The sequence below is a fragment of the Pezoporus wallicus genome, unplaced genomic scaffold (genome assembly GCF_028554395.1).
Source record: "Pezoporus wallicus isolate ANWC-B61680 ecotype Strahan unplaced genomic scaffold, APGP_CSIRO_Pwel_v1 contig_2870, whole genome shotgun sequence".
Taxonomy (NCBI): domain Eukaryota; kingdom Metazoa; phylum Chordata; class Aves; order Psittaciformes; family Psittacidae; genus Pezoporus; species Pezoporus wallicus.
Genome location: NW_026636990.1, coordinates 265098 through 287555, shown reverse-complemented (window position 1 = coordinate 287555; position 22458 = coordinate 265098). Strand labels below are relative to the sequence as shown.

The 22458-nt window shown below is 41.0% G+C and overlaps 1 protein-coding gene across 1 annotated transcript; it reads left to right on the top strand.

Annotated features, from left to right (window-relative positions):
- Positions 1-1934: 1934 nt before the first annotated feature.
- Positions 1935-22216, top strand: CDC20B (cell division cycle 20B; the record flags this gene model as incomplete). Its single annotated transcript, XM_057402701.1, has 10 exons — positions 1935-2148; positions 3771-3892; positions 8793-8892; positions 11431-11541; positions 13180-13376; positions 14252-14346; positions 17742-17970; positions 19039-19164; positions 19893-20022; positions 21887-22216. Coding segments are annotated over 10 exons (1488 nt in total), but the record flags the coding sequence as incomplete, so codon positions are not given.
- Positions 22217-22458: the final 242 nt, after the last annotated feature.

Below are 22458 nucleotides of genomic sequence, written 5' to 3'. Positions count from 1 at the left end.
TGACCTTAGTTTCTGATGGTAGATCAACATGTAGTGGTTACAACAAACAAGTTATGGGAAAAAAAATATTCTGTCTTCATGTCTTCCCTTACTCAGTTCTTCCCGTTTTCTTTCTGTTCATTTGCTATTTCCTTTCTTCCTCTCAGCTTTCAAGATTTTGTTTTGTCTTCCTTGCATGCTGACTTGAAAAGCAAGTTTGAATGTGTTTAATTTCAGAAAACCCATGCAAGATTCTGGTGTCTGTCTCAACAGCTTGTAATTGCCATCTAATATCATTTCAGTGGTTAAAAAGGACTTTATCTATTATAAATATTTATTGGAGTAACTAACAATGATCCTAATACTACCTAATAATGAAGCCTATTATACTTCCCATGCTTCCTTACTGTAGTTATTTTCACCTAAAGCATTGCTTTAAAACTGTCTAAAAAAACCCAAAATATTGTGTTCAATATTACCTAGCTTCTTAAATTTCAAATTTTTATATATTCTTATGTTTTATATATTTCTTATGTTTTATATTTCTCTGACACAAATTGCTCTATGAATAAATTTGAAAGTAAGAAGGGAGGGATTCCAGAGGGACCATGGTCTCCAGAGGGACCTGGACATGCTTGAAAAGTGGGCCCATGCAAACCTCATGTAGTTCAACCAAGCCAAGTGCAAGGTACTACACACAAATCGGGACAATCCACAACTACAGGCTGGGTGGAGAAGAGATTCAGGGCAGCCCTGTGGAGAAGGACTTGAGGGTGTTGGTCAATGAGAAACTGAACATGAGCCAGCTTCAGCGTGTGCTCGCAGCCCAGAAAGCCAACTGTATCCTGGGCTGCATCAAAAGGAGCGTGACCAGGAGGTGATCCTGCCCCTTTACTCTGCTCTTGTGAGACCTCACCTGGAGTATTGTGTGCAGTTCTGGTGTCCTCAACAAAGGACATGGAACTGTTGGAACAAGTCCAGAGGAGGGCCACGAGGATGATCAGGGGACTGGAGCACCTCCCGTATGAAGACAGGCTGAGAAAGTTGGGGCTGTTCAGCCTGGAGAAGAGAAGGCTGCGTGGAGACCTCATAGCAGCCTTCCAGTATCTGAAGGGGGCCTATAGGGATGCTGGGGAGGGACTCTTCATTAGGGACTGTAGTGATAGGACAAGGGGTAACGGGTTAAAACTTAAACAGGGAAGTTCAGGTTAAGTATAAGGAAGAAGTTCTTTCCTGTTAGGGTGCTGAGGCACTGGCACAGGTTGCCGAGAGAAGCTGTGGCTGCCCCATCCCTGGCAGTGTTCAAGGCTTTGAGCAACCTGCTCTAGTGTGTGATGTCCCTGCCTCCCCAGCAGGGGGCTGGAACCAGATGATTTTAAGGTCCTTTCCAACCCTAACCTTTCTATGAGTTTATGGTATTTAAATCTGTCATTTAATATTTATTTAGTATGCCTTAATGTATTAAAACCTATCAGATAACATTAAAAACAGTAACATGATCAAGTCACAGTGGAGGTAAGATTCAGAAATCAGGAGAGACTGAAGTCCTCCTTTGGGTGAGGATCAGAAAACCAGCCTGGTTCCAGACAGCCAACATGTGGGTTTGCCCAATTGCCCGTTTCTCAGCAAAGACCAGGTCTATGAGCCTATGCTAAATGTCTGAAGAGGCCTTGGGTCTTTCACAGGCCAGTGCTGTAGCCTGGTGTGTAAGTAACACAAATTCAGTCAATGATTTTTTCTTTTTTTCTCTGCCACAGGTTTTCTGTGTTCGAGTTGATTCAGGGGTACTTATTAATCCAGAAACACGTATTTCTTTCTGGTTTTCTCCATCTAGGTGATGGAGTGCCAGCATCCATTTCTATGGCTTGTGCTCTGTGGTGACCAGAGCCCACCTGCCGCGGTAAAGGAAAACCTGACACAGCGTGAAGGGACGGAATGATATTAAGTCATGACAAATTTCTGTGTTTCGTCTCCTTCCGCTTGTGCAGGACCCAGTGGCCAAAGGGACCACGTACTCCGGGTTTAAGAACGCCATGAGGAGAAAGCTGGCGGCCCGGGCTTCCGCTGCCAGCAGCCCCCTTGTCACAAGATGGCAGCAGCGGCACGCTGGAGGCGCTGCCGGCTCCCGCCGCGCGAACCGGCTCATCAGCGCCCCGGGGACCACGGCAGGTCAGACCGGGCGCGACGGAGCCTTCCCGTAGGGGATGGCCTCACGCAGGGACCTCGGAGATAACTCGGTGTGGGGCATTGGTGTGAGGCGTGCGGTGTTCCCCGTGTCCCCGTGTCCCGCTCTCGGGCTCTGGCTATGGCAGCTTGCATGTGCTGGGCAGCAGCCTGTGCTGGCCTTCACAGGCAGAGCTTGCATTAGCATTAGGGAGACGAGTGCACTGCTGTTGTGACAGGAAAGCTGGGCCCAATGTTTCTGTGACCAGTGCACAGCCAGCATGGGACAGTGGGTCCTATGGGCAGCTGGTATCAAGGGGGGGTGAAAGCAATGAAAGAAAAGGAAGTCTTATCCCTAGCCAAGCAATGCCTGTTCCAGACCAGACTTTTTTTCCTCTGGGATGGGGCTGTATTAGACTTGGTTTAAGTTGTACTGGGCTGTAACTGCACAGGGCTTGTTGTTGCACCTTCATATCTGGAATAGTTAACAGTAAGTGACAGGAGAGCAGCAGAATTCATACTGGCCTTTGTCCTTCCCTTCCTTCTGCTTCTCCTTTGCCTTATAAACAGCTACCACAGACTCGGCCAAAACTGCAGGACTGGGATCAATGTCCATGCCTGGTGTGTGTAGTGTACACTTTCTTACGGAGAAGTTTGCTCTTGTTATTGTCTCTCCTTCAAAGTGTAAAGCTTCAGCTACTGAAGGGACAGTAACCAAGTGATGCCCACACTCAGCTCACCTCATGGAGAGACTTAATCTGAGGGCTGTTCAGAGCACAGGTCAAACTTTCAGTACTCTCACTTGGTCTGGAGAAAAAGTGACTGAAGGGGAGGCTGTTTCTGTTGACAGAGGAAGCTGATGAAAAGTTGAATGAGCTTTTGAACTCACTGACTCCTACTTTCAAGCCGTGCTTAGGAAAAGTGGGGAAAGGTTTAAATGCTGCATGTATGAGAAGAGCTTCCAGAAAGGTCTGAGGAACTAAAGATGGCTTATTTCTTGATTAATAATTAAAATCTTTAGGCAGCAAATAAAAGATGCTGTTTAGTGTTCAGAATGTATACCTACAATGCCATGGGTGTTGGGCAGAAAGTGCAATTCTGTCTTCTGCTAAGCAGAATACTAGAGCTGTTTAATAATACATGCCTAACTATATGAAACTCAGGTTCTAAAATAAGGTGAAGTCTTCCCTGCTTCAGTTTCTAGAACTTAAAGTCCTGCATGCTGTCTGTACAAGCAGTGGTAAAAGCCTATATGGCTATGGGAAATTGGATATTGATTTCCTATGAGGTAGGATCCTGTGTAACCAGTCAATAAATCTAATACTGGATGTGAGCTGCAATAGTAAACAGACCCTTTTTATGAAGGGAATGATCAATCTGACCTTTTTTAGACAACTCTTTTAGGATAAAATTAATAGTGCTGTAGAAATGTCTCTTTAACTTCACTGACAAAAAGAAAGCAGGCTAACTGGTTCAATTGTCAGTATTTGCATTTTCTGACTTAGTGTATCAGATCTGCATTTAGAGTACTCGTACTACAAAATCAGTGTTATTCTGAAAAGTACTTGACAAATATCCCTGTATATGGCTTTAAAAGGAATTGTTACCATTAAAATTGTTTTTTCCAGTGACATCTCAGGTGCCTAAGGAACTCTCCAGCATAAAAACTGTTGTGACTCTAGCTAGCCGACATGCTGCAGCAGGCTTGGAAGGGAGGAATATCAGGAGAGCTGGAATGGAAAAGAAGCAGGTGAGTACTGCAACACTGAAATGCACAAGTAGGGTATTTGCTTTCCTTATTTTTTTTCAATCTTATTGTGGGCCTGGAATCTGTTATGTGGGTACTATCTTACTGAAATGGAGAACAGTAACATTAGGAGGTCCATTTAGGAAATGTCTCCTAGATGAATGTCAGGAGCAATTCTTTCATTATTTATTTGATTCAGCTTCTCTTCCCTTCCTCCAGGTTATTGTCCTGTAAATTAAAATCAGAACTAAGCTAATGAACCCCTCAAGATTCATTTGTTACCTCTGGGGGAAAAAGTGTATTGTAAAAAATACGCATGAAAAGCATGAATGACTCAGTTTTCCATTTGCCTTAATAACCATTCTGTGCGAAGAAGATAATTTCTTCAATTTTGCAGTATGTAGCTGTTCGTTTTGTCATGAAGACAGAATGAAGTGCTATGAAAAATTTGCAAAAAAAGTAATTTTTGATTTTATTTTTCAAAAGAAATTTTTTGTCATTACAATAGAAGGTCAGCATCTTGGCCAAGGATAAAAGAACACGTGGAATCTGCCTAACATGTGAAACAAGCTTCAGATAATTTCTCATGTAGGTGTTATTTTCTGTGGCTGTAGACTTTATCCCTTCAGTTTTCCTAGTAGACACTCACATAGCATTTTTTTTCTTTAGATAAAATCTGTTGCTTTTTGGTCATCTTAAATAAACTACTCTCCAGCCACTCACCTCTTTCTGTTCACTTACTGAAAATTTTCTGTTCATGTGTAGCATGGTGATGCTTGCCTGTATTAGTAAAAGTTGCTACCATAACATTACACTCTAAACCACTTCTTTCTTTTAGTGCTAATTGTTGCAATCTTTTAGTCAGTGACCATGCTTCTTCTTGTGCTCTCCTTTCCTTGACTGTACCAGTTACGTGGTCACTACTGAGGATGCTGATAGCTGTTTTCAAATCCTTCCAACAACAATGCTTTCTTCTTTCCTGTCCCCCTTCATGGTCTATGAATTTCAGAATTGTTTTATTAAACAACTCAATGGTTTAATAATCTTAGTTGAATCTATCTGACAGAGAAATTTAGTATTTTTTTTTTTTGTGAGATAAGAACTTACCATAATGTATGTAAACCATTCTGCCTTAAAATGTAGTGTCTTCTGAAAGACGAGTACATGTCATTGTCCTCTCTCTTAGTCATAAAATGTTTTAGGTTGGAAGGGACCTTAAAAAGTTATGTAAACCACCCCCCCCCCCCTACAATGAGAAGGGACCTCTCCAACTAGATTGCTCAGAGTCCCTTCTTTCCCAGGATGGGGCATTTACAGCCTCTCTGGGAAACTTATTCCATTGTTTCACCACAATTTTTTTATCCCCCAAAATGTCTTCCTTATATTGAATTGAATCTGTATTGAATCTACCCTCTTTCCTTGTCCTGTTTGCTCAGGCCCTACTAAAAATCTGCCCTCATCTTTCTTACAAGCCCCCTTCAAGTATGGAAAGGCCACAATAAAATCTCCCCAGAGCCTTCTTTTCTCTAGTCCAGTTTTTCCATCCACCAGTACCTCCAAGTCCTTCTTTGCAGGGCTGCTCTTAATCTCTTCATCCCCCAGCTGGTATTGATACTAGGGGTTGCCCTGACCCAGCTGCAGGACCTTGCACTTTGGCGTTGTTGAACATCATGAGATTCACTTCTCAAGCTTGTTCAGCTCCCTTGGAATGGCATGTCATCCCTCAGGCATGTCAACGTCACCACTCAGCTTGGTGTTGTCTGCAAACTTGCAGATGGTGCACTTGATCTCACTGTCTATGTCATTGATGAAGATACTAAACTATATTGATCCCAGTAAGTACTGTATGTCAGTCTTCCACAAGTCATTGTTTCACCTCTACAATGAAGTTACTTACCTAGTCACTTACCTGTGATTTACAAGCAGGAGTTGAGTTAGACCTAAGATATTCAACTTCTGCATGAAGGTCTGCAACCATTTCCTTAAAAGTGTGATTTGGGGGTCTTTGGGGTAACATTGTGGGATGACCAAATCTCAAGTTCTTCCTAACACCACTTGGAAGTCAGTCCAAATCTATTAATCTACTTAGACACAGTAATTGGTGACTATTTAATTTGTTCTGCCTTGAAGCATTAAAGGATGGGATGCATTGAAAATGAAGTCTTCCCACATTCCAGTGAATGTGTGTGGTCTCCCTGTGGGACAAAAGATTACTTCCATGTATACACAATTGGTTTTCCACAGAAATGTCTTCACTTATTTCAGAGGGACACAGATCCAAACTATCTGACTAGCTTTCTGCCAAGTTATCTCTACATTGCTCCAAGCATTTATTATAGGTTCTGGCAACTGACTGGGTGTGTTGGGATGGAATGATGCCCCCCTCCCCCAACACATCTAGTTTAAAGCCTCCTTGACCAGCCTGGCAAGCCTCCTACCAAAACCGCTCTTTCCCTTCTTTATCAGACCAGCTCCACCAGCCCCCACTAGACCTGGCCTACAAACTTGGCTCCCGTGTTCAAGACACCCAAACCCCTGACTATGACACCACCCTTTTAACCATTTATTAACCTGGCCAATCCTCCTAGCTTTTTTTACGTCCTCCCCTGTACCCTGGAGAATTGATGAAAAGACCACCTGAGCTCCAGAGCCCCTAACCACCTCCCCCAGGGCTCTGTAGTCCTTCTTCATGTTCCCCAGGCTACTACTATCTATGTCCCTAGCACCCACATGTATCACCAGGAGTGGGTAATAGTCCGTGGGACTTCCTAGAGCAGGCAGCCTCTCTGCCACATCCCTGATCCATGCCCCCGGTAGGCAACACACCTCCCTTGAGACGGGGTCAGGCCGGCAGACAAGTGCTTCTGTTCCTTTCAGTGTAGAGTCCCCTACTACTACGACCCGCCGCTTTTTCCTAGCAGCCCCAGTAGAGATCTTCTTTAGCAGTGCATCAGCCTGGCTGTTTCTGGCTCGAGTGAGCTTCCTCATTAGCCCCCTGCAGGACAGCAAAGAGGTTCTGCGTGGGGACAGGGGGTTTAGGGGGAAGCCCCTTGCTTTTGGTTGTCCTTTTCCTTCTTTTTTTTTTCTTGTTTTTTTTTTTTTTTTTGTCACTAATTCCCAGCTTCCCGGGTTAACGGCCTCCTTTCCTTCATGAGGTAGAGGTGAAGCTCGAGGCCCCTGCACAGTTTGGGCCAGGAGCAAGCATTCCTGCTTCCTCTCAGCTTCCCTGACATCTCGCAGCCTACTGACAGCATCCGGCAGCTCAGCCCCTGCTGCAGGAGCACCTCCACCAGGGAGCACCGAGTGCAGCCCTGCCCATTGCGCATCCTCCCCTCACCAGCCCAGTGCAGGCACTCTCTACACCCCGAGCTCTGCACTGCAGCCTCCCCTCTCACCGGCTCTGTCTGGGTGCCTACGCCGGCCACCGCCGGGGCAGCCAGAGCAGAGCTCCCGGACCGGGCCCTGCTCACACGCCGAGTGCTCACCATCCCGCTCTCCTGCCCGCGCAAACCGCCTCGACCCGCTCTGTTCGCCGCGCTCCCTGGGGCAGGTTTTTACCCAGTCAGGGCTGGTGCCGCTGCTCCTGCCTCCTCCCCCTGTGAGTCCCTGCTCGCTCTGTCAGCTGAGCTGCCGGCTCCTGGGCAGGTCCCGTCGAGGACTTGAGGCTCCCTCGGTGGCTCTTGGCGCTCTGAGTTGAGGCTCCTGGGCGCTGATCTCCGCCCGCTCCGGTGTTGAAGGCGTCCTCTCTCGAGCTACTCACCTCAGCAATTCAAGTTGTCTATATAAATTATACAGAAAGTGCCTCTCAAAGCTGAAGGCCTGCTGTATAACAACTGGGATATATAAAGGGGGAACACTTTTTTTCTGGCTGTGTTTTTCTAAGACATTTCTTATCATGATTGCAACAGGGTTTTGAAGAAGAGTAATGCTGAATATGCTTGGGAGCATAGATTTCACAGGCGTTGGAGGAAGAGCATACTAATCTTAAGTGGTTGGTGAAAGCATCAGCTGCATTTCCATCTGACTGTAATAAAGAATTACACACCAAACAGACAACTGGCATCAAAGCATTCAACTTGGTGCACATTGTGAAGAAATGCATACTGTTAGGGATTGGTGAAGAGATTCGTATCTTGTGCTAGCTGATCTGAGCCTTTGCCTGAATCTTGCCTAAAGGCCTAACCTAATTAAAAAAAAAATAGTTCCAGTAACAGTTCAGATCTATCTTTTCTCATCTCTGCTGCATCATCTGTTTCTTTTGACACCCCAGGAAATGATGAGACATCTTGTAGATATTTTCATTTTCATATTGGAATACTGATTTAAGTAATGGGATCATAGAGTCCATGCTCAGGGACCCTGATTTGAGAAATGTCTCTGACATCCAGTAGGTCTCGTACTAGAATTAATGGCCCTGCAGTGTGTACACCACAAACCCAGTCTTCCCTCATAGAGCCAGCCTGAGTCGTCTTCTGCATACTGACTGCATGCAGAAAACATGGTACTGTTTGCTGGTAAAATTAGCTCAAATGCTAACTCAGAAGAGGACAAGAGGACACTAAGGTTTGGCTGGTGACCTGTGGTAGTACCTACAGGCGTACAGGCCTGAGACTCTTCCACTGGTCAGATGGCCTTGTTCAGACAGGTTTGTTAAAGTTTGTGTGATCATTAGCAGTGAATTGGTGTTTTATGGGAGGAAAGATGGTGGCTCAAGTTAGAGCACATGATTTCGACAGTGGTATTCTGTATTTGTTACTGATTGTCCATCCAAAAGACAAGCATTTCAAAGCTTTTTGTAAGAAGTGTTGAACTCTTTGAGGAGATTTATGTTGTCCATTATGCTAAAATACGTTTTTAACAGATTTCTGAATTTGATCATGTTTTCTCTTCATTGCATTGACAGAAACATCCTTCCCATCTTCCAGTGGTCCAGGATGTTGGATATAGCATTTCAGAAAGAGGTGACATGAAGGTCTGTGAAAATACCAATTGCACCTGGAAAGGTATGTTCCATTATAGCAAATATGTTCGTGCATACTGAACAGTAAGATAACAGCAGGCTGTGTCTACACAGGAAAAGCAAGTTCATGCTGTTCCAACAAATATTACAGGATAATAAAAAGTGGCTGAAATCTGTGCTGGGCTGCTCAGGGCTATTTCTAGAGTTGCCCTGCCTGTGGGAACTTCTTACAGCATGGTTAACTGCTAGTATTTTACCTGGTTCTCCTTTGGGCTCCATCTAATTTAAGCATTGCTTGCTTAAAACATTAATTTTCTTCTAGCTTTTCAGTTTCAGAACCCTACAGATAATGTAGGGTTGTGCTGCAGTATGAGCACAGGGTATGTATTTCATGGACTGTTGAGTACATGAAAGTGCAAGACATGCAGAGATGGTGGGGTCTTGTTTCTCCTTCCTGTAAGGAAAGATAGGTAAACTGCACTGCCTGTGGTTTAATGTGTGGGGGAGTTGGTTAATTTGGTCCAAAAGATTTATCAGGAATGAATGAGTGCAAGAGAGTGTGAATGATCACGTGATGGAAAATAAGGTGGGGTGTGAGGAGCTAACCTGTGAAATAATATGGATATTTCCAGAGTTATTTGAATGTGAGGCAGTTCATTAAATATCAAACCAATATTTTGTTGTGCTCTGTCTTGGACATAAGATTTGATTTGGTAATCTGTCTATTTCTGTGTATGATGGGTTCTTAGCAGTCAGGGCCTGATTCATGCTCAGATGAAAACGGTATAACCAGCTTCTTTATTAATCTGTAGTTCAGCTCTTGTAGAAGAAATTGGGGGCTACATGATAGATTTATATATTCTGTTCTTCTTCATGCAAATAATTTCAGAGCAGTCAATAGCAACAGTATAGGGATTAGTCACAGTGGTTTTTGTTTTGTTTTCTTTTATGGCAAATGTATACAGGTATCAGGAACACTGGGTTTTATCCCACCAGCCTACTTGTTGATCAGGTGGTCTGGTGTGGCAGTACTGACTACTTACCATTTCCCAGGTCTCATTTTCAGAAGTGAGAGAGGCATGTGAAAGCCAAAATCCTATTAAAAGTCAGTGATATCTGTGCCCAGGCAAAGTAACACAAAATGGTGTAATGAAACTCAATTTGCACTAATTAAAAAGCCTGTTATGCACATTCGTGTGTCTGAAGTAGTGAATGAGCTGAAAGAGTAATCAGTATGAATTTGGGTAGATGAATTACTCATGAGAGAAGAGTGACTTGAAATGAGTAACAGGGGTGATTTCATCCTTTATATCTCAATTCTCAATAACAACTACCAGTGTTAAAGAAGAAACAGATTTTCAGAGTGTTTCAGAAGTGCTGCTATTGAAGCTGTTACAATTAAGTGCTTTAATTTTCCTGAATTATCTTACGTGGCTGGGTTCAGAAAGTTTTGGTACAGTTTTCAAAAAATAACCAAAAATCTAGGTATTAGAAACAGATTTTTCTGTACAGAGAATTCTGGACCTTTTTACAGTTAGAATGCAGTGTTACATGTCCCACTGGGCACGTTGTTCCTGCAAGTCTGCTTGATTGTTTCACTGCACAAAATTTTAGATACAGAAGAAAATCAGTGTGGCCTGCTTCTTGCTTATTTTCAGTCTTTATTTGTTATTTGGAGAGAGAGGGGGTACCACAGCTGAGAAGGGAAACATTTGTTGTCTGGCAGAAATGAATTTTGGACTGGGGGGAAGACTTGTGACAGAGTAGGGAAGAGCTGTGTAAAATAAGCTCTCCACGATTTGTACTGGATTTCCATATAAGATGTTTATGTATGTGTTTAAGTTACGTTTACAGTGAGGAATTTTTTTGAACAGAAGTTACTTGTAAAGATAAATAATGTCCTCTGACTGTGGAACTTTTGATACTAAATATTCCTTTCTGGAGAATAATTCAAAAAGGAAATCAAAGTGCAGAGAAAAGAACAGAAATGTGCATCTCCAGCTTTCTGCTCTGCACATTACTGCAAGGTAATTTCTTACACATAAAAATCTGACATTAGATGATTCATAGTACTAATGATCTGTCTTTTTTTAGTGTGATGTTTAGGAGTCCCTGCATCAAGACTACAGAGGGTGACTCTTCCGCTTGCTTATACTTGTATTTGCTTTTGTTTCTCGCATATGTGTTGTCACAAGCTTTGTGTGCTGTGATCAACGTCATGTGCTTTAACAACCTTTTCCTTTGGTTATGTGTTGATGAGGGAGACCTTTTGGTGAGAAATTAACATCAGAAAGCAAAAAAGCTAATTGCTGTATGAGGGCGTTTTGAAGTGGGAGAGCACATATAAAACATTCTGCTGCTAACAACTTTGACAGAAAACTAAGGCAAAAAAGACAAAACCCCTCACATTCTGTATTGAGCTGTGGTAGAATTTAAGCAAAATATAATGGACCCTATTTTCTGTTCTAGCTGACAAAATCCATGAAGGATTGAAAGAGGATGTAAAACTACAATGAAAGGCTTAGGCCTGAGAAAAACTGGTGGTGTTTTGCATTACTGATCTGTATGTGATGAAATACAGGGTGCCGAGAGGGGAACCAAAATGAGTTTAGAGCTGTTACCAAGATGGAGCTTTCTGTACCAATGGAGCTAGAAGTGAGGCTTCATATTACTGGCTTGCGCAATGATTACTGTAAGTTAATTTCTTCTTTGTGGTGTTTTTTGCAGAGATTGGGAATTCTTATGTGTGTTTCAAGAAGGATGGCGAGGGTGTGTCTGCTTCACATAAAATGGAAGCTGCGGGACATGCGCATGGTGTCATTTATCTTACAAGGATGCATCTTTGAAAACTGCTTGTCCCAGGATGTAGACTTACTCATCAAACCCTAGAATGAGTATTGCCTCTCATGCAGTTTCTTTTGGTTGTTGATCTCAATACAACTTTCAGGTCAACCCAGTATACTTACTTTTGCTTAATTAAGTTAAACATTTCAGCTATCAGCTTTGGATATCTAGCAGCCTGTCAACACAACAACAGCTTTATTGATCAGACTTTGACATCTCTTGTTCTGGGAGGTATCAGTGACATTGTAGTTTGGATGATAGATACCTTCTGAACTAAATTTTCTCTTATGTCTTTGGTGGTGCACAAGCAAAACATTAAACATACTCAAGTTACACTTGAACACAAATGGAGCTCCAGTCTACAGCAGCAAATACGTGTTTTAATATTTAATAACATCTAATGAGCAACTCTGTGAAAGTATTCTAATTGTCCCTTTTGAGATTTTTTTTCAACATATCTTTGCAAATGCTCATGTGTGTCTATGGACAGGACAAAGGTTTGTTTGTATGATTTACACTGGTTGTGCACAAAGTATGCTCCAAGGCTAACTGCAGTAACAGAAATCTTTGGAAGTGATTTTTGGCTGCAACAACCAGGACTGCAACAAACAGCTGACTGATATATTCAACTGTTTCTTCAAAGTGATTTTAGTTTCCAGTATATGATGTCATATCTTGGCCTGTGGTAAAAGTCTTCTGTGCTTCAGGTGTCATGCAGGATATATTTTCAGCTGTCCTGAGTGCACAGATGAGGATTTCCCTTGACATATACAAATGTACTGGATTAATATTAAGTGTTTTATACCAACTTCTGTCATACGTGCCATAGCAGGATGTTGTAAGGCTAATCACCAATGACTAATGACTTGCTTTGCCAGGACCTGCAAGTGCAGTGTACCTAGCATCAGGGGCAGCTGAAACAGTATTTCTATTATGCACTTGCTGAGTAAGCTCTGAAGGTGAGGAGCAGAATTTGTCTAATTCCTTTCTGCATTTTTTCTTTCCTGTTGTGTGCAGGGTAAATGTTATTAACCTCAAAATATAGGACAGACTGTAGCATATAGACTTTATCCTGTGTCTTCCTCAATCACAAGAATTACTTCGAAGGGAGGGTGTTTTGGGAGCTGTAGCTGTTGGTGGAGGACCCACATTTCTGGTAGCAGAAATTTGAGTGAATGATGTGGTGATCCAAAATACCAGGATGAGAGGTTAAAAAATTATATTGGGAAAGCTGTAAGTCAGATCCTGCTATACAAACATATGATTTGTTGAGATTAGACTTATGAAGACCTTAGCTTGTTAGAGAGACTTTCCTTCATGTAGGAGGAATACTTGTAAGTAGTGTTTTCATAGAAACATTCTCTTGCTATTTTTCCATAGCTAATTAAAAAGAAAAAATAGGCTTCTCTTCCCCAAACCATACTTCCTCTGTCTCCATCCTATTACCTACAACTTTTGGCAGTAATTCTTTGTAGCTTTCTTCTAGATCTAAACATACTGGACTGGAGCCTTGAAAATCTCATTGCTATTGCTGTAGGACCTGCTGCACACATCTGGAATGGAGGAACTCTTCAAGCCATTGGAAGCATTGATTTGAATTCCAGTTCCAAATACATTTCCTCTCTAGCTTGGATAACAGAGGGAACTTGCCTTGCGATTGGCACCAGTGATGGAGAAGTGCAAGTACTAAATAATTTCCTTTTTTAGTCTTTCTCCATTTTTAGCCAAAGTGGTCACAAGACAATTTGATACTGTGGTGTTTTGGTTTTTTTTTTAAGTGGAAAAAATAAAAAAGATGGGCTAAACTATAGAAGAACTCTGCCTGAGACAATATATAGCACTCCCTGTGCAATATATAGTACTTTACTGAAGGGCTGAGTTATCCAGCGTTATCTATACGTAGGGGAGCTTCTGAAGCCACTAAATTGCTGATGACCAAATTAAAGATTCAGTTGCCCGAAGACAATCAGATTTTATTTTTTTTTCTTGCTACTAGTAAGAGGAACTCTATTAAATTATTTTACTCAGCACAGCCTATTTTTTCTTGGGTCTCTCTTGCTAAGTTCACTGTAGTGATCGATGCCTTGAGATCTCAATCCAAACTTTTCCTTACAGATTCATGTATGAGAATTTGCCTTTAATCTGATTATACACATATGTCTCAGCCTGCTGTTATAGGGGAGTCCTATTGTTAAAAGATTTTTGGGGCACTTTGGCTGAGATGCTAGATGATATGAGGACCTACCTGCTGCAGTCCTGAGTCAGCAATCTGAAAGAACTGAAGACTGGTGCTTTCAAGTATGGACTTCCAAATACTGATATGTTAAGAAACAGCTTTGAACTCAGAGACATGTATTCCTTTCAATCCTGTCTGACTTCAGCATCACTGATATAGGTGCCAAAATTTGGAAGTACTCCTTACTTGTGAAATAAATGAGCTTGAGATTGTCCATATTCTGAATCAGAACTGGTCAGTAGCTTACTTGCAAAAAAATTAACAGAACAAAAATTTTTTTCTTTTTGTTGTTAAATTTGAATTTCTTGTTTTGGATTGGCAGCTGTGGGACATTGAAACCAAAAAGAGGTTGAGAAATATGTTTGGTCACCTGTCGGTGGTTGGAGCTCTGAGCTGGAATCATTATATTCTGAGCAGGTGAGTGGTATAGTATATTCACAGAAACAGCACTGCTGCTTTTACTTACACAAATCTCCTATGCATTTTGGCTGTTTTCCTTGGCTTTGCTCAAAAGTGTTTTATTCTGTCTCTCTACTTATCAGCCATCTCAGAAATCATATGTAGATTTATTGTATGTAGGAAAGCAGCCAAAGGGGATTTAGCCTGCCTCTTTAGTCTCTGTTTCTTACTTTCCTTCCAGAAAAATGTCACCACTTGCAGAATATTGCTAGGCTTTGCGTTTGTGCAAAGCCTCAGATTGAGATGGTGTCTCCATTTGGTCTGGACTCCCAAAATTATAGCCTGCCCAGTGCTGGGCAGGGGGCATGTAGTTTAGACTGCCCTGCCACTGATACCAAGACTGCATCTGTCTTTTGAGATGCCCACTGAAACACAGCTGCTAACAGTTGCACACCTCTTTAGATGTGTATCTACAAGAGAAAGCCATCTCACTGCTACCCAGGAGGTTTGAAGTGCTTGACTTTTGCTTTGCTAAGGGTGAATTTTATACTAGCTGGTATATATTTAGGGATCATTCCAATAAGGGGACTCTGATGAGAAAGATCAAGTGTGCTCTTTTGTGTTTTTTTGCTTCCACTTTCAGATCTTTGATTTGAAGGGGCTGAGGCGAGACTTGTCTATGTTGGATGCCTCTACAATTTTAAAATCATAGAATAGTCTTCTGTTTTACTTAGATGAAGAAATAATAGCAAGGGTGGACTGACTTTGTTAAACTCAGAGTGAAACTAGTATCTCTGGGTAGGAACACTAATGGTAGTTTTGGTTTGGTTTTACAGTATGCTCTGGTTTTAATTGTATTAGGTCTGGTAGGTGGAATGAGGTACAAGGTTACCAGCTGAACACCAGTTAATAAAATGCTGTTGCTGGAAGAGGTATGCTGGGTGGGTTAAGTTACAAGGATGCAGCCGTAGTATCCTGACAGTGTCATCTGATGTAACCTTGTTATAGAAAGCATTAGTTTCAGTTTGCATTTCACCCTGGGCAAAGAAGTGAAAACAATACAAACTTAAATTACAGATCCCTCTGAGTAGGAACTAGTAATAAAATTCAGCATGAACCTGTGAACTTGACAAATTAGGTTGAGATAGTGTTTATTTGTTTTGCTAGGTTTGAAGCTAACCAGTTCATTCTAACATTAGAGCAGAGTTAAAATATCTGTGTAAGTAGAAAAAAAGATGTATGGCTAATATTCATTGCGAATAAAATAAGAGCAGCATTGTTACAGTAAATTGTCACTGTGGACAATTGATAATTTGGGATTACCTACTAATTCCTGTGGTTAAAATAGTCCAACAACGCATCATCATGACCTGTAAATAAATTTCAGTGCCATAAGTGAACTCACCACACTATTTGGTTCTTCTCTTTGCCTTTAGCAAAGCAGATGCCATCTTCTGTGTTAAAAGCAAGTAATTCCAATTTCTTTTTATGCTGAGTGGAAAAATGTCCTTTCAGCCAGGATTCTCAGGAGCCCTATTTCTTTCCACTTAACACTACTAGAATTACTGAAAACCTTCACATGGCCAACACAGGCAATTCAGTTTTCTTTCTTTTGGTGTTGTGGGTTGAGCTCGGCTGTGTACCAAATACCCACCAAGATGCTCTATCAATCCCCTCCTCAGCTGGATGGGGGAGGGTAGAAAATAAACTTGTGGGTCAAGATAAAGGCAGTTTAATAAATAGCAAAGGCTGTGCTTAGAAACAAAGGATAATATAAGATTTATTCTCTACTTCCTATCAGCAGGCAATGTCCAACCACTTCTTGGGAAGTAGGGCTTCAGTACCATAAAGAATGTTCCAGAAGATAAATATCATAATCCAAATCCTCCTCCTTACTCTTACCTTTATTGCTGAGCAGATTTCATATGGTTTGAATATCCCTTTGGTCAGTTTGGGTCAGCTGTTCTGGCTGTGTCTCCAACCAGGGTCTTGTCCAGCCCTGGTCTTGGTGACAGGGGGAATGTTGGAGAGACAGCCTTGTTGCTGAGTGAGCACTGCTCAGTAGTGCACTGCTCACTGTGCATTACCAACAACTTTCTAGCTACCAGTACAGCATTATTGAGGGCTGCTATGGCAAAGCTAGCTTCATCTCAGCCAGACACAAGGCACTGGGTTAGATTTTCTCATTATTTAGTAGAAAAAAATCTATATAACTCTTTGGGAGGCAAATGGTGATGCCTTTGCATATAATGCATGTATTCACATGTATTTTCATAGGTATTTTCTGTGAAGATGTGCCTAATACTCACTTGAGCACTGCTTGGTTGCAATCTTTCATGGGTTTTTGAGCTTCAAGAGAGTTGGAAAGTCCATAACACAAGCACAACAGAGTGGTATTTTTTGCAGTCAGTCAGTTTTGTGTGTGCATTTTTAGAGCTTCCAAATCACTCAACTGCATCTGAAAAAATTTTAAGACCCAGTACAGAATAGTCATCAGTCATTATTGCCTTAAATTAGTTTACTGTAATAGCCAGGTACCTGTTTCTTAGATACCCAGAAAGATGGTATTGAACTTGCTGATGTTTTCAGTGTTGTCATGACAGTTGGAAATATGAATTTCCAGCAGGAATCTCTTCTATTTTGTCATGTTTAATGTAGGTAATATCCTTAAAAAAAGCAGGAAAAGAAAATGCACTGCAATTTTGCAATACTGCAAATTTTCAGTATTTTCAGTTCAAATCTGCTGTTGATGTAATGCCGTATCTGGGAGCTAAGCTGTAATAGTAGCTGTGCTTCCGGTCAGGGTATTTCCTCCTTCGTTTGGTAAACTGATGGTGCTCGCTATAGAACCATGCGTTCACTTCCTAACAGGCAATTAGTGCAAAGGTATCAGATTTTCTTTAAGCCTTGAAGTGGGAGGAAGGAGTGAAGGGAAGTGACAGAACCAAAGAACACACAGTTAGTTGCTAGTAAGCCCTTTCCTAGGGCAATGCAGTTTTACGCTGCCTCTATTGGGTGTGGAGGCATATCCGGCCTTGGCAAAAATCCTCTTGTGAAATGATTTTTCATGAAGAATAGGAAAGTTTACATTAAATGTCTTGACAGCTGAACAGGGTGCAGATTAGTGGCATACAATGCAACGTATCTTCAGGAAAATGAAAACCACAAGAGACAAGTATTCTGCCTGGCTTGAACTGGGCAGTTCTTTGGCTCTTTTCTGTTGTCAGTCACCCCTTCAGTCAGGGTGTGCTTTTGATAGTTGGTTTGTGTTTCCTTTTACCAAATTACTGTTGTTCTGCAGACACATTTCATTCTGATGCAATATGCTTCTGAAATCGTTGAAGAAACATCAGTGCGATGATGTACCTTGTCTTCTTTAACATTAAACCCATGCTGTCTTTTCTCATCTACAGTGGTTCACGACTAGGATCTATTCATCACCATGATGTTCGGGTTGCTCAGCACCATGTTGGGACTCTTTGCCAAAATAAACAAAGCATTTGCAGCTTGAAATGGTCACTAACCAACCAGTTGCTGGCAAGTGGGTCTAGTGATGGTACATTGAATATCTGGCCTAGTGACCCTGGTGTAAAATTGCAGTCACAGCCACTGAAAACCATACCACATTCCTCAGCAGTTAAGGTATATGGAGAAGGAGTGTCTGTTTTTCTGTATTTGCTATTGTGAAATAACATTGTTGATGTGGAGGGTTAGGTAATTTTTCAAATTATTTCACTGATATTTGTTAGTTTCTTCTCTCTGTCTGTGATGCAGTTAATTTTAAGACCAGTTCTCCTCATTCCAAGTAACAAATAAGTTTGCTAGGCTTTGATTAGGAAATGTTACTGGATTACTAGGCCTTTGTAAATATAATGCCAAACAGAAGTAAAGTTTACATCCTTCTCTATCTCTCTGCCTTGCACAAAGAAGTTTTGAGACACAATATTTAAAAGTTAATAAACAAGATCTTCTAATTTTTTTATCTTTTGGAAAATTCTCTCTGCTGCAATTAATTTAAATATGAAGTTTGTTTTGTGTCCTGCCCATATTTTCATGTCACTGTTGCTAGGAAACAATCTCAAGTAGTAAACTGGATATGAGACAATTAAAGATTCATCATCTTTATGAAGTCCCAGTCTCTGTGGGAGAGAAGACAGGTATTAGCAAAAAGAAGCAGAGGAGTACAGCATTTATAAGCTGTTTACCCTCCTGAAAGAGTTTGATGCTGGCCTGAAGTGCTGGGGTTAAAGAGTCAGACGAGTTTATTGAAACAGGTGGAATTGAGTTCTTAGTTTTCTTTGGCTGAGTCCGAACCTTAAGGCATATCCTGAAAATATCTCAGAAGAAACCAGGTCTCTTTTAAGCCCTGTAAATTGTGGTGCTTAGGCTTCTACAATGGCTTAGGCAGTAAGACTATCCTGCTGGGTTCTTCCAGTTTTGAGGTGTGAGTCTGTTGCCTGTGAACTTAAGCAGAGAAGATGGAGTTTTATGAGCATGTGCGGGACAGTGTAGACTACTGTGAAAACAATGGCAAGGGAAGCAGTGTTTTGAGTTTTGGGATTCTACATTGCTGTGTGTGTACATTCTGGGTGCTTGTTGCAGTTAATTTTTTCAAATAGGCTTTTAAGCAAAAACTGCTGTTTTTCCAGCTAACCTCCTAGTCTAGTCTGTTCTGGTATCTTTCCTTGTCTCTTTTTTTTTTTTTTTTAGGCTATGAACTGGTGTCCTTGGCAGTCTAAAGTCCTTGCTACAGGAGGTGGAATGAAAGATGGGATTTTGCGTGTCTGGGACATTAATTGTGAAAAAATAATCAAAAGTGCAGCTACAGATTCTCAGGTGAAATGATGGAATGTCTGCATAGTTAGGCTATGCTCTTCTTGTATAGCTGTGCTCTTCTGGCAAACTCCCAGTGCCTTTGAGGGTGGTTCTGTGGTCAGAGGAACAGCAGAATTTTCTCTGGGTGTGCAATTGTGCTATGTTCGGCACAGCAGCGTGTGATTAAACTCAGAAGCAGTTTGTTGTTTCTTATTCACCACTTCTGTCTCCACATAGAAGTGACTGAAGAGGAGGTGGTCTTGCAGCCAGACACTTCCCATAATCTTTTCCTCATTGGAAGTAATAGTTTTGGCCAAAATTCTTGATGTGGAGAGAATGTTAAGGAAGAGGGAAAGTTCCCAGAGTTCTGGGGTGAGAAGAGGTGTAAGAGTCAGAGGGCAAACATCTGTCTCTGGAGTTTGAATATTAGGAGATAGAGGAACAAATTTTCATCTGGAGTAAAGGAGCATAACTGTTGATTTTCCTGGAGCTATTACAGCTTAGCTGAGGATGTGTTGGAAGTGCTTTCATATTATGCTGATAGACAATTGTCACATTTAGAGAGGACAATAAGGCAACTTTACTTCCAAGTGTTGTAAGGAATTAAATGATCCTTCTAAATAAGTAAATATTTTGCTGTGACTATTTCACAGTAGCTTGTTTAAACATTGTAGATAACATTTCAGATCCACTGAATAGTGTATGCTGATGCTTTCTGAAAACTAAAGCAGAATTTTAAATTGCAATAGATTTGTTCCTTGCTCTGGTTACCCAAAACCAGCGAACTGATGACTGGACATGGCCTTCCTGGACATCAGATGAAAATATGGAAGTATCCCATACTTATCAATTCATCAGAACTCTATGGCAAGTATTTCAGTTAATAGTTTTAATTACTTCAGTTAACTGTCTGTCTAACCAGTGTGTTTTTGCAACTGGAAACCTCATGCATTTATGTGAAAAAAGAGTTAAAAGAGCAGTCACCTGCACATCCTTCCTCTGCCTACACAATGCATTCATCCGCACAATCCTGATTCATGGGTTTGTAAAGGTTGAGTTATTAGAGTAGTAGTCTAAGCTGCTTCTGTAAAACTTTTTTGTTTCAGTAATGGTATTATCTCCTGTTATTTCTAAGGCTATCCTAGGTGAAAGATGAGAATTTCCACTTCTCCCTAAGGCTTACTAGGCCTGGATTGAGTGTGGCAATGTCAGGTTGCTTCCAATGTATTCTAGGCTGATGGCCTTCTAGGTAATATGAACTAGATTTGGCTCTTTGAATTTGCAGCTTATCATGCAAGGATACTGAACCAGCTTTCAAATGACATTTAAAATAAATCACCATGTGTTATTTATTGCTGTCTGGGTTTTAATGAATGAGTGACTGTGAAACAATGGGGTGCAGCATGTTTCCCTTGTTCCACGTTGACAGCCAGAGGAAGGTGGAGTTTCCTTGCATCATTGTGTAGGGATACATTACACATAAAAGTTGTTCCTTGCTATTAGACCTTCTTGTTTCTGGTGCTTGCTGTCACTCCTATCCATTAAGTTTTACTTGTTTCAGTGTTAACTGGAGTGATCCAATAGAAGTGTCTGAAGTTAAAGAAAAAAAGCAGATCTCTTTTGCACTGGCTGCATTTTCTTATGTATGGTTTTTCATACTCACTGACAAAATGCAGTAAAAGAAGCCTTAGAATTTCAACCAGGGACTTGGGTGGAACCAGGGACTTGTCTTTAGTAGTAGCCTGTAAGAGGAAGGCACAGGAGGGTCAAAGCAAAGACGGATGGAAGAGAGAGGGCAGCAGAGACAAACGTGGGTCTGGTTACACATTATCCTTGTGTAATGCTGCTTGTCTGTGTTGCTTTTCCTTCCTTATCCCTCCTCATTTATGTACATCTTTTAAGGCATGTGTTGCTATGAGAAATTATCTGGAAGCTTGGGGTTTCACAAATCTTTGTAAGTCTTCATTATATTACAAGAAATGAAAATTAGATTTAATCTTACCTTTGAGAATAGTGTATGGAGTAAAACCTTTACCATATAAGTCAAATAAAAGTAATTTAATGAAGTTGGAGTGCTACACATCATCCTGTTTCCTATTCAGTTTACTCATCTGCAAAAGAAACTAATTTTCATGAACAAAAGTCCAGATAATTGTTACACAGATGTTCCTGCTTATGAAAGCTCTTAATACCTTTCTGTAAGCAATTGAGTGTTGGAAGAAATTGTGAATGTATCAAAAGACGTTCAGAAAAAATACTGTGATGGATGATTGTGAAGTGGTTCTAAATCAGCCTCAAACACCCTTAACCACATGAGTTTTACACCCAGAGAAATGAATAGATAAATTGTAACTAAATGCTATTGTTAAATCTTCCTGCAAAATGTTGAAGATTTCAGCTAACAATGACGAACTATCAGCGACTGTTGGGTACTTTAGTAATTGAGGTTGCCTGTTATTGAGCAGAGCAGAATAACAATGGAAAGACAGTAACCTTTTTATAGGATTGATTTCTGTTTTCCTATTACTTATTGCCTTCAGCTCATTCTTAATGTGAATATATTCTATAGATAATATTAGATATTATTAGATAATAGAGCTTCCCACTTCCTATGCAGTGTGTTTTGTTGCTGCTGTAAAAGTGGAACAAGCCATCTTGTGGTTGTGGATGGTGAAAATGAGTGGCATAATCAATACAGAATTGTGATGTTTCTTTTGTTTTTTGTATATATTTTATTTTACAGTTCACAAAGGAAGAGTCCTCCACACAGCTCTGAGCCCAGATCAGAGCAGGCTTTTTTCTGTTGCGGCTGATGGGACGTCTTGTCTGTGGAAATGCCATGAGCCTGGGGAGAGCAAGCACAGCAGCGAGGCTTTTTCTGAGGGTTATTTGAGCTCATTTTTGTGACTTCTTTTCCTTGAAAGCAAATGATTTAAATGTATTTAGCCCATTCAGTAATTCAAAATATGTGTGTTCCTTCCAATGGAAACATGGCAAAAGATAGTACAATTTTTTTCAAGAGAAAGCAATTTTCCTCATCAGTCCATAATGTGAAATATTAGTAGCTTGTCTTACTTATTTTCATTAAAATTGCAAGTTTAATGAAATCCACCCTGTGTCAAGTTTCAGCATAAAGTCGTAGGTCCTGCTTTTAGCTATGATGCTTGTAAGTAATTTTATATCATCTTAGCATCTCCATTGGAAATCACATGCAAATGTGTATAAATTGCCTTGAATCATTCAAAGGCTAGGATCAGCAGAGACCACTTCAGGGGTCTGTATTGTTCTATATATCACATAGGTCATGGTACAGAA